This window comes from Monodon monoceros, unplaced genomic scaffold (genome assembly GCF_005190385.1).
Source record: "Monodon monoceros isolate NGI ecotype Baffin Bay Population unplaced genomic scaffold, NGI_Narwhal_1 Super_Scaffold_5, whole genome shotgun sequence".
NCBI classification, from domain to species: Eukaryota; Metazoa; Chordata; class Mammalia; order Artiodactyla; family Monodontidae; genus Monodon; species Monodon monoceros.
Genome location: NW_021703782.1, coordinates 60153893 through 60165936, shown reverse-complemented (window position 1 = coordinate 60165936; position 12044 = coordinate 60153893). Strand labels below are relative to the sequence as shown.

Below are 12044 nucleotides of genomic sequence, written 5' to 3'. Positions count from 1 at the left end.
GCATCTCACTTAGAAATATTCATGTCACTGTGCAAGCTCTATGTTCAAGGATACTTAGTGCAGAATTTTTTGCAATGGCCAAAAAAAAAAAAAAAAAAAATTGGAAGCAACCTAAATGTCAGTGAATCAGGGATTTTTAAAAAGACATTATGGTATATCCATGTCCTTGGCTGTTCTGCACTTATGAAAAGAACAAAGCAGATCTATCTGTACAGATTCAGGACTTATTACTAAGTGAAAACTGAAGTTGCAGACTGCTAGTGTAACCTTCCTATAAAACAATAACAACTCTACAACGATGTTGGTACATGCACCAAACATGACTTGAAAGGATAAGGACTAAGGGCTCACATCTGGGGGATGGGGTGAGGGTGGGAGCATGGCTGGACTCTAGACACTCTTGTAGTTTTCAACTTACATGTGAACATGTTTGGTTTTTGTCATGAAAAAAATAAAGACTTTAAAAGTGGAAGGGTTGATTGGTGAGGTAGTGAGCTCTCTGTCACTGGAGTGTTTAAGCACAGGTCCAAGGAAGGTGGTGGGGGTGGGAGTGCCGGTAGGGAGGGAAGCAAGTTGGATGAGGTGACCTCTGAATACCCGTAATATCCTGAGAGTCCTTGAGCTACTCCTCTATGCCTTTCTCCGCTAATTCACCCAGGAAAAGCTCCAACAAGATGAAAGAAAATAGAGCCTTCTAAAAATGAGGTAAGTCAAAGTATTCACTGCTGAGACCTCGTGAGTCCATTACCAGAGAGAAGCAGCCGGTCCTGCCTCACACACCATGAACCACCCCTGCAGTACTTTCCCCCCTGCAGTACAGATCGATTTCCCAGTACTAAATTTGGGGATGTGTGGCTAGACAGATGGAAGTAAGGCCAGGAAGCTGACGTGGGTTTTAGAGCGCTTGATAATTCAAGTCTTTGACAAATGCTCCCATAAGCTGATAGATTTCCTTCGATTTCCTTCCTTCCTTCCTTCCTTCCTTCCTTCCTTCCTTCCTTCCTTCCTTCCTTCCTTCCTTCCTTCCTTCCTTCCTCCCTCCCTCCCTCCCTCCCTCCCTCCCTCCTTCCCTCCCTCTCCCTCTGCGGTCAGGTGGGGAACACTGCCCTTGACTTATCTTAAGCTTTTCTTCCTGGCCGTGCTCAGTGCAAGGTGACGTGTGCCCTGCAGGCTTTGAGGCTGAGGGCATCTCAGCAAACTCAGCCAGGCCTCTGTAAAGGCTGCTGTCCATTTCTGGTGCTGGAGTCTCAGGGGCCTGCCAGCTTCCTCTCGCTCCCACCTGTCAGCGCCCAGGAAATAGGCGGGATCCGTCGGTACTCTCCTGCTTACCGTTTATTGGCCACAAACAGCACTCTCCCTGAGAGGGTCTCTCCTTCCTTGGCAAAGAGAGGAGTCTGAAGAAGGCACCGCACCTGATACCAGTGAGTCAGAGGCTCAGTGGGCGCTGTTGACAGCCAAACTGTTACCCTGTGGGGCAAGGCAAGAGTTAAAAGCCAGTTAGGCTCCAGGCCCACATTAATGGATTGAACTGGGGACAAGTGGTTTTCATTGCGTATTAACTCATGGAACACTTTTAAGATGTGAATAGCTCAATTTATTGAGCAGTTACTATGTGCTGGGTACAGTGCCAAGAGCATTATGTAATTAGCCCATTAAATCCTACAACAACCCTACGGAGTCAGGCCAGGCTTCAAACCCAGGCACTTGGTCACTCTATCAATCTGTATGGCTATGTCAAAGCTCATTAGAAGCTGATAACAACAGAGTTAAATTGGGAATTGATTTGTTGGAAAAGTCTGGCAGGGTGAGAAGTCTGGAGTGTAGCCTCTTACTGTCTCATGCCCACCTGTTCAGGGGTCCTGATGGGGTTTCTGGAAGCAAGAAAAACTACGGGGGCAGATGGCCTCTACTGCCCTTCAAGCCCAGACATTGTGTGTGTGTGTGTGTGTGTTCAAGTTGACGTTTTTCATTTCATATGAAGAAGTGGGGACACCCTGCTGGTGCTTTGAATGCTAGGGTCACCTGTCCTGCGATTAGGCAGTGGTCATGGGCTTGCAGGTAGTAAGGTGCACATTGAACACGGGGAAAATTGCTAGAGAGGACATTTTGCCTTGAAGATTTTCGGGGGGAATTTTATATAATTTAACTGCTAAGTAATATAAACCACCTTTATATCAAAATATATATTCAGCTATATTACGGAGTAGAATGCAAATGTTCTACAGCTTTTTAAGATAAAGCATTTAACTTCAAAGAAATTTCCCCCTTGAAGCAGGCGGCTTCACGCTTATCTCCCTTACCCTTGCAGGAACAAATTCGTTTACTTGGGATGTTAGTGGGGGAGAGTCTGAGAAATAGATGCACAGATTCCTTGAACACACGTGCTGTGTGGAATAGGAATGACTTGTACATTGTTTCCTTTCTCTCTGATTGTCAGCCCAGACAAGGCTTCCAGGGATCCCGGCCTCCTCTGAGTCCCCCAAGCCCCCTGAGCTGTATCACAGACCCAAAGACACGTCTTTCTCAGTAGATGCTATGGAGAGCCTGGATGTTTTTATAAGAAGTGGAGGAGAGTGTACTGTCAGTTTTCCTTCTGCCTGGTCGCGTGGCCCAGATGAACCCTCACTGCTAGCTGGGACACATGGAGAAGCCTGGGAAGAGAGCAGGGGTGTCAGGAGGAGAGCACAGACTTGGGGTTCATAGGAGCAGCACAGCCCTTAAAAGCACACCCAACACTGACAGTCGACTAGTAGGTGGTCTCTCCCCTACAACTTGCAAACCTTTCCAGTAGGGGAGAGAGGAGTGCACAGAGGGGGAAGTTACCTAATGCCGCCTGCCTGATCATTGAAAAAGGATTCTAGATCGTGAAATGGTGACCTGTGAACCAACATGGGGGAAAGTATGATTTGAGATATGACTCAGACACAAGAGGTTCTATAACTAGGTGTGATGGAAACAATGCCAGGGGCTGGCCTGCCCCATGCCCCCATCTATTGTGGAAAAGAACAGGCTGGTTGATAAAGCACAGGCCCTCTTCTGACTCCTCCAAATCCCAACACAACTGGCCTAAGAGTATTTTAGCCAGAATTGATATGGCAACTACGGAAAACTGTCTTATTTTCATTTCACTCTAAAATGTAAAAGTAACATTAACATCAGTGTTTATTTTCTGGAAACATGGAGAAACAAAATATTACGGCTGTTGAGCTTAGTTTTTTAATAAGTTTAAAGTTATGGGGACAAATAGTAGAGGATGGCATGGGAGACAGTAGGCAAGGAAGGGGTATGATACATACAGAGAGCCAACAAAGGCCACGTCAAACCAGAATGCCAGGCCGTGGATGAGGCCAGACTGCGCAATCTGAAACACAAACGGAATTTCTACTCTGCAAGGAAATAAAAAAAAAAGAAAGAAAGAAAAAAAGAAACACTTGGAATTACTTTTGTTGTTGTTGACAGACATACTGGATACACTTGTGAGATCAGTGGGAACATTCACAGAACATTTTCTTTTTCTCTTAAGCGCTCTTGCTTTGGCAGCAAGATACTCTTAGTGGGTGATTAATGCTTGGGTGATGCTGCACATTTGAGAATGCTGCTTCTTGATGAAACTCTGCAAGGACCAGCCCACTGTGCTGCAGTGACCCAGAACTCCACAGGGCGAGTGCAGCATCCGGAGCTGGGTTGGACCACTGAACAGGAGGATGACTCAGGACATAGCTGACAACCGTCCTTCCAGAAGCCAAAACATGGGCTGTGGCAGCTCCCCTATGCAGCTGTTCAGAAGGGAAAGGCTACTCAGGCCCCTAAAAGATGAAATGGACCACAAGGGGGGAACATCAATCTCAGAAGGTCACTGTCATAGTTCATTTATTTTTCAGGGAGGCAATTTAACTTCCCACCAGGCTACAGCAGGAGTCATGCAGAAGTGGCCATCGCTGATGCCAAATGCAGAGTAAGTTGGAAGAGAAAGAATGTTGGAAAAGATACAACAAAATCTAGAAGCTGGACCTGTTTTAGCTGTGGAACTTTGGTAAGTCACTTAATTCTCTGAGCCTCAGTTTCCTCTTTTGTTGAAGAGTGGCAAAATCTCTCTTCTACTTCCCTTTCACGGTTCTTGTGGGTGTCAAGTGGGAAAAAATGTATATGAGAGTGCTTTGTAAATCTCAAAGTCTTCCACAATTAAAAGATGATATTATTGGTCCACTGCTGAGGCTGTACTGCTCCAGGGAGACACATTTTAGTGAACGTGCTAGAGATTTTCAAAGGAAAATCTTATTTTTAAGATTATTTGCATTGATGGTGCCACCAAAGGCCTAACTTCTTCCACCCTGCAGTAGTCAAGAGCATTTCTAGAGTTTTCCATTGTACTTGTCACATTGAATTTGTTTGTTAATGCACTGTAATTATTTCCTCCCACTTTTGGAATTCCGCTAAACAGACCATGAGCTCCTCAACGAGAGACTTAAGAAATTACTTAATGTATCTGTGCAAGCACCAGTACAGTACCCAGCACAAAGCAGAATCTTAACAAACATTTGCTGAATCAATGCAACAAATGAATGAATGACATCTCTGAAACGCCAACAAAGACATAATTTTCAAAAAATTCCCTGACTCAGGAGGCAGCTCAGAGCAGCAAATAAAGCCAATGGAAGTCAATTTTGTCTGGACCTGTGGCAGTTATTAGACTTGTTCCCAAATGCCACTTCTCTTGCTCTGAGCACACAGTAGGATTGCATTCATCCACCCTCTTGTGCTTAGGTACTGCCACGTCATTTGCTTTGACCAATTAAATGTGAACAGAAGTGAGCTGTGTCATTTCTGGGCAGAAGCTTTTATTGTCAGTACATGCTTTGCCATGCTCTTTCTTCTTCCTCAGTAATCAGCCTTGTTACAGACAGAGGCTGCTGCACTAGCCTGATTGCTGGGGTTGGCGATGCTGCATGGAGCTAAAGCTGGTGCACATGAATAAACAGTGTAGGGGAGAAAGGCCCCTGTGTTATCATAAGTTACTGAAGTTTGGTTTTGTTACTGCAGCACGCTCTAGTCAATCCTGACAGAGCATCCTTTGTCCATCATGATCTCAAGATAGGTGATGGTTTGAGTTAGCCAGCTGTACCTTCTGAAGTCTGACTCTTGCTTCCTCGGTAGTCCAGGCAAATTATAACCTAGCTGGGTCTTACATTTCTTACCCAGAAAAAAATACAAATATCAATCTTCTCAGGCAGAAAAGGGTAAAATACTAATGAAAGGTCATCCGAAGGGGATTCATATCACCACCTGAGAAACGAGTCTTCATTTCAGAGTCTCTTCAAGTGGAAAAAAGAGGGCAAAAACTAACACTTACTGAGGGCCCTCTTTGAAAATGAGCCAGTGCATGTAAAATTCTTAGCATGTTACCTACTATGTAGTAAGCACTCAACAAGGTGTAGCTCCTCTTCCGGTCATTATTGTGGTACTGGCCTGGGTGAGTGGTTAAAAAGCCCAGACTCTGGCCTTCTGAAAGGTTCAATACTACCTCTAACACACATATTAATTCTGTGCATTTTACATAATTCTGTGTATGCAACTTACTGCTCCACTCTGCTTCATTTCTGTCATTGGTGAAGTGGGGACAAAAATAGTACCATCTGCATAGGGTTGCTGTGAGGATTAAATGAGTCATCATGTGTAAAGGGCTCAGAACAGTGTCTGGCTATGTTAGCATTAGCTACTACTATTTAATTTTTCTCATTCAATTCCTAAAGCAATCCTATGAAGGAGGCATCATTTCCCTCATTTTGCAATAAATGAAACTAGTCATTGATGGACCATTCCTGTGTGTGACTCACACCTGAAATCTCTTCCCTGTGTGAGCTGTGGAACTCTGCCCTGAAGTTTGGGGGATGGGGGGGGGTAGAGGAGATTTTAAAAATCAAGAGCAACATTGGTTGGTACCAACCTGTGGAGATCTGCCTCTTCTGCATCCATAAAGTTTACTGTGTACTTGACTGTCCGAGCCATCAAAATCCTAATGTCAAATGTGTCCTTGGGGAAAAAAACCAAAGATACCTTTCTATCAGAATAAACTGAACTCAAACAAGATTGCAGTCTAGCTTTCCTCCTGAAATTTTAAGTCAACAAGAGTTAGAATTTAGAGGGCCTGAGCTTAATGAGTATGATATTAATAATAAAAGCTCACAATTATTTCGTAAGCGCTTTATTTAGTAAGTGCTTTACTAGGTTATATCATTTAAACCTCACCAACGACTCTGGAGCAGGCATTTGGTGGTTTTTGGACCATCCAGAATTTACCTCCTCTCGACACTACAAGAAGTTCCATAGGAATTTAGTCGACCATCAGCTCCAGGTGTGGCCTATGACCTCAGATTGGCCAACGAGAGCATTACTTTTCCCCTGAAGACAGGAATTGGCTCACAGATGGACGCAGGACCCAAGGTAGGACAAGCAGGCTCTATCTAAACTAATTCTGGGGGTTTTGCCAAAGTTATTAGGAAAAGGAAGGCTCTCCTGTGGGACTCAGAGTTGTAAGAATCTGAAGTTGTAGCTTCTGCTGCCATCTTGCTACCATGAGGAGAGATCCTGTCTAGGAACAGAGTAAAACCAGAGGAAATGGAGATAAGTGATGAGAACAGAAAAACCAAACCATTGTGACACTGTCTGAACTCCTGCAACAGGTCCCTGAAGCAAGCTCTGTCTCCAGGCTTTGCAATATTTGAGGACCAATAATTTCATTTTAGTTTAAGCCAGTTTGGGTTGGGTTTCCTTCCACTTAAAACTGAAAGAGTTTCAGATAATGCAAACTTAAGTTGCCCAAGGTTACACAGCTAGATGGGACCACAACTGAAACCCAAATCTGTCTGACAACAAAACTCCTGTTCCAAGCTATTTATTATCCAAAGCTTCCCCTTTTATTATGCCTTGGGCCACTAGAATCAATGGGAGGATGTGAATTATTGAACAAGTATGAGGGCTGAGTATGTGCATGGGGTGAGTCAGGACAGTTGGAGAATCAGAAGTTGCTTACTGAAGGGCAGATGGAAAATCTCCTTGCTTTCAACAGTATCATTCTCTGAGAATTCTCCTAATTGCTTGGGAGATCAGAGCTGGAAAACTTGAAACATAGTGCTCCAAGGAGCTCTTTCTTTGCTTCTGTGATGGCTTAGCACAGAGCCTGAGAGCACAGTGCGTCCCAGGTGCCTGAGTTATAAGTGAATGAATCAATAGATAAACACATGGGAAGAAAGAACACACTTACTACTATTGGCTGTCTGAAGTATTCGTCCACCGCAGCACCCTGGAGACTGGACAGGTTAACCCCGTAGAAACACTGCTGGTACCTAAAACAGGTAGCACAAAGAATCAGCATGCATCTGTCCTGCATCCCCAAGACCCACAGAGCTGTGATGCGCTGAGAGGCTGCCTCACTGGTCCTCTAAGTTAGCCCTGGAGCAAGTGTGAGAAAGTGTGAAGGGCAAGGGGTAGATCAGAGGAAGAAACCTCTCTAGAGAATCTGCACTTGAACTGGGGTGGGGAGAGAAGGGAGGAGGTAGCTGAGATGGAGGAAATTACTTGTGGGGAGAATACTGACAGGGATATTTGGGGGCAGGAAGGCCTTAGGGTCCCCACCCTTGACCTCACACCACAAGGTGGCTGCCTGCTCCAGGACATGCCTTCCATGTCCCGAAATACAATTCCTTAGCCCTCTCATTATCTCAACCCAGAGCACAACCTGAGATCTCCAAAGTCTCTTGATACTCCCGCAACTGTTTTAGGAAACAGATTTCCCTTTTCTGTTCTTCCATAGCCACTGGCCTGCACCTTGCTGGCATTTGCCATGGTGGCCAACACCACTTAGAGTCACAAGTCAGTGACAGCTGTGTCTGGTGGTGAACTGGAGCTGACTCATCGCTGGGCACACTTCTTCCCAATTCTGTGGTCAGGGACGTCTGGACGACAGAAATGGACAAATTCCACAAGTGCTTCCTCCCCTCACTGAGCCAGACGTGAAGCGTCCACGGGCACATGACTGGTGCCTGGAGCACAGCAAGAACTCCCTGCCAGCTTGGCTAATGGTCTTGGCTCTTTACAGAGGAGATCTAGGGTGTGCATTAAGAGTGGCTTTGTTCACACTCTGCCACTGACTGACTGTGTGCAGTGGGCAAGTCACCTGAACTCTGTGCTCCCGTTTCCTTATCTCTAAAATGGGAATAATTATAAGCTTACTTTGTAGGGTTTCAGTAAGGGTTAAATGAGTTACTATAAGTAAAGCACTTTCAGCAGTGCTGGGCATTTCGTTACTACTACATAAGTGTTGGCTATTATTCTCTGAACTTCACCTTCTCAGACCAGCACTGTGCACTAGGGCAGTGCTTCCCAGTGTGACTGCGCCATGGGACTACTTGGAGAGCTTGTTAAAAATTCCAATTCCCAGGCCCAACTCCAGAAAGGCTTGGGGCCCTTATCACTAGAGGCTGAAGGCCTTTATCCCTAGATTGAAAAGAGTTTTCCCTGCTAAGGGTGTGTGTGCACATGCTGTATATAGCCTGTGAATCAAATGCAAATTCAATTCATCAGTGTCTATCCTCCCACACCCCGACACCTGCTGACCTGCAGGGAAAAGGGAGGAAAAAAACACAGAATCATCATAAAAACTGGGGGCGTGCAGTTAGATTTTCAGTCAAAGTAAGGCTCTTAATCAGGAGGCAATGCCTCAGAGGCCCTCACGAGAGGCAGGGAGGCCTAATATTGTTAAGTCAACAGCCAGTTGCCAACCTGCAAGCAAAACACCATCCCCCAGAGCATCTTACAGATCCTGAAGGGCTTATACCATTTCTCACCTCTGAGCCTTTGCCTATTTTCCCTCCTACCTAGAATGCTCCTTTCCTTCTATTGCCCTATTAATTCCTACTCAATCTTTGTGACTCAGCTCAGATATTTCCATTTGAAAATGTAAAACCTGGTATTACAATTAAATATTCAAGTTTTAGGCACTTAAAAGCAGAAGTTATTCTTTTTCTGTTCAGTGTATATTTAGCACTTAGCATGGAGCCTCGAATACGGTTAGGGCTAAAGATATCTACGTATCTATCTATGCATTTAATGAATGAACGGAGAACTTGGTGTCCTAAATGGCCCTGTGTGTGGGCACTGGTGCCAATAAGGACAATGGGGAAACAGAAAATCATTCGCCAAAGTTTCTTTGGCTTCATCTCTCGTTTCCTAATCTCCTTCCATCAAGGGCCAGAGCCAGGCTGTCCACAGGTAAAACCAAGCTGCTGTACATCACTTAATAAGTACACATTTTGACAACAAGACTCCTATAATCCTAGAAAATGTTTGGAAACAGAACACTGTAAGTTTAGACGATCTTTTCAGTATTTAGAAAGAGAGTGGAAGTTTTCTTGGGGATGTAAGTCATTATCACAAAATTTTTTATTGGAGGCAAGGGGGGAGAGAGAGGGAAGGGGAAGAGAGGAGAGGGGTGGGAGGGAAGAAGGGGTGAAGACAGGGAAGGGGAGAGGAGTGGAGGGTCAGACAGAGACAGAGAACTTCCCAGAAAGCCCAGAAGGACTCAACCTTGACTGTCCTTGAGAATCCCCTAGAAAGCTTTTAAAAAGTGCTGATGCCTGGACTGCATCCCCCCAAGTTGTGATTTATTTGATCTGGGGGTGTGGCCCTAGCACTTGTTTCCAAAGCTCAACAGGTGATTCTCATGCACGATCAGGGTTGAAGACGACTAAGTTAGCTGTTCTAGAATCCTGGCCAAGTAGGTGAAAGAGAAAATCCCAAAGGCAAAGACAGCCCTCCACCTGGCAGTGGCGGAGGCTGGGAACTGCTCTCTATTCTCTGTGTACTAGAGTCTTTGCATTCAACCTCAGCTCTGAGAGGGGCCCAGGATGTGCCATTCTCTTTGTGTGTTCACTGCCAATTAAAACCCAGAAGCCAAGATCAGTGTGGTGCAAACGGGCACCATTCCTGGGGCAGACGGAGAGCTGTAGGCAAAGAGCCCACTGCCTGGGTTTTAAAAACTTTCTGGCTGGACCATACCTCCATTTCTTAGAAATCTCAAATCTCCTTCTGAAATGCATCATAAAATAATGAAAGCAGATGGGAGGTGGCACCTTTCTGGGTTTCCTAAGATACACTGCTGGGGGATGGATCAGGAAACGAATCTGTTGACTTGGAAGCTGGGGATAAGTTCCATTGTTCTCATCGTATGTGGGTTTTATTTTCCAAGTTAGCTTATGGCCTCTTTATGAGCGCATAAGGAGGAGTCTACATGCATGTTTTTATCTTGACTTCAAATTTCAAGTGTACCTCCCTCTTCCTCTCCTCCTTCTCCACCGTAAGACATGCAACATCTGAAAAATCCTGCAAATACAGTCCAGAAGGAAAACAATCTTACATTAGCTACACCTAAACACACCCAGAGTACAGCAAAAGAGGCCACCCATTTACCATCCCATCAGCCTCTCCATGCAGAGCCGAGCTTGGAGAAGCATCCAGGGGAGTCCTCCCTCTTGGGTCTCTTCTGTTTTTGTCTCTCCTCTAGCTCACCTTGGTCTTTTGTCCTTCCTCCTCCCACAGTGTCCTGGATCTGTCTTAGAAGGATGGTGGTACTGCCCAAGGTTCTCTTGCAGAAGTTAACAGTGGGGGGTTTCTCTAACACACACACTCCTTTGTCTTGCTAATATGAACCCACACTCTCGTAGCATAACTCAGATGTTTGACTGTAATAAAAATCTTTCAGAAACTAACACAACATTGTAAATCAACTAGACTCCAATAAAAGTTTTTTTTTAAATCTTTGCTTCCTCATTCTATTCTAACAAAAAAATTCAGTCGTCCCCATTAAATACTTCCTTCCTTTAAAAAGGCCAAAAAAAGAGAGAGAGAAGGAAGAAAAGTTAAGGGAGGAAGGAAAATCCTATTCTGCTGTTTGACAATTAAGCGACTTTTGGGTACCGTAATGGACTATGTTCTACCAGAATTAACAACCAGTGATATGCCAACCTGAGGAGAGACATATACAACCCTAAGAACTAGGAAACAAAAACAAAGATCCAAAAACGTCACCTAAGCCGCACACGATGCTGAGGATGCAGCGTAAGAGGGTTGCTGGAATGGCCTGCTGGGAATGCCTGGTAGGAGAAGGATGCACGCCTAGAAACAAATTGCAACTTTGTTTTATTTCTTATACATTCCTTTTATATAGCAGGACTTGAAGCTTGGCTGTTTTTGACAATTTTCTGCATCAACAGCATGCAGACACACCATTCTGTAAAGCGGTATCTATAAAGATGCTCAGCTCATTATGTCTCTGGTTTTGCTGGCTTAAACCCTAGCAAAGTGGCTCATATTTTACATGGGCTATATTTATATGCTTTTTGTATTTGTAAAAATAGGGCTTTTTTCAGTATAAAGGAGAAAGGGAAATGGGTGCACAGGCCTTAAAAGAAATCAAGCTTCAGACTGCCTCTTTCATTAAGAAAGGGAAAGCCTGGGATTCTGTAAAGGAATCCATGGAGCACCCCTCGGTGTTACCAACAAGAATCTAGACATTACTGGTTTGTATAAGAATTGGACCTATGGAAATGGATCAGAAGAAAAAGTGGATCAGTCAAGACAACTATGGTGGACATCTTTTGTTCATTCTACCCAGCAAAGAGTTGCTCTTCTTCTGATTACGGCACCAGATTTTCTTCTGAGAGGCACTTCTTCCTCACTCTCAGTTCTTGGGGTTTGGATGGTTTGACTCTGCCCTCAGCAATAAATTCTGGCATGTAGCTGAGTTGTAGCCAATCAGAGTGTCTTATCTCTCTGGCCTTAATGATGGACTGAGGGTTAAGCATGTGACCCAAGGAAAGTCAAGTCTAAGACTTTTGTTCAAACTGTTGCAACAGAGAAGTGGACATGGAGCTATGAGTCTATAAATCTGGATTTCCTGGAAACCACATTGCTGCCATGAGGGAAGAGCCCTATCCAAGAATGGAGCTGAGCTAAGGGATAGAGAGAGACCTGGACCCAATAAATGTCTG

At 44.7% G+C, this 12044-nt stretch overlaps 1 protein-coding gene across 1 annotated transcript in view; it reads right to left on the bottom strand.

Annotated features, from left to right (window-relative positions):
- Window positions 1–12044, bottom strand: part of LOC114884591 (histone-arginine methyltransferase CARM1-like) — a 262834-nt gene that overhangs the window by 15976 nt on the left and 234814 nt on the right. Inside the window, exons 8-11 of the mRNA XM_029203636.1 lie at window positions 7262–7343; window positions 5945–6030; window positions 3297–3386; window positions 1330–1467 (exon numbers count right to left, since the gene is read on the bottom strand). Of these exons, the coding sequence (XP_029059469.1) occupies window positions 1330–1467; window positions 3297–3386; window positions 5945–6030; window positions 7262–7343 (396 nt within the window). The remainder of the gene's footprint in view (window positions 1–1329; window positions 1468–3296; window positions 3387–5944; window positions 6031–7261; window positions 7344–12044) is intronic.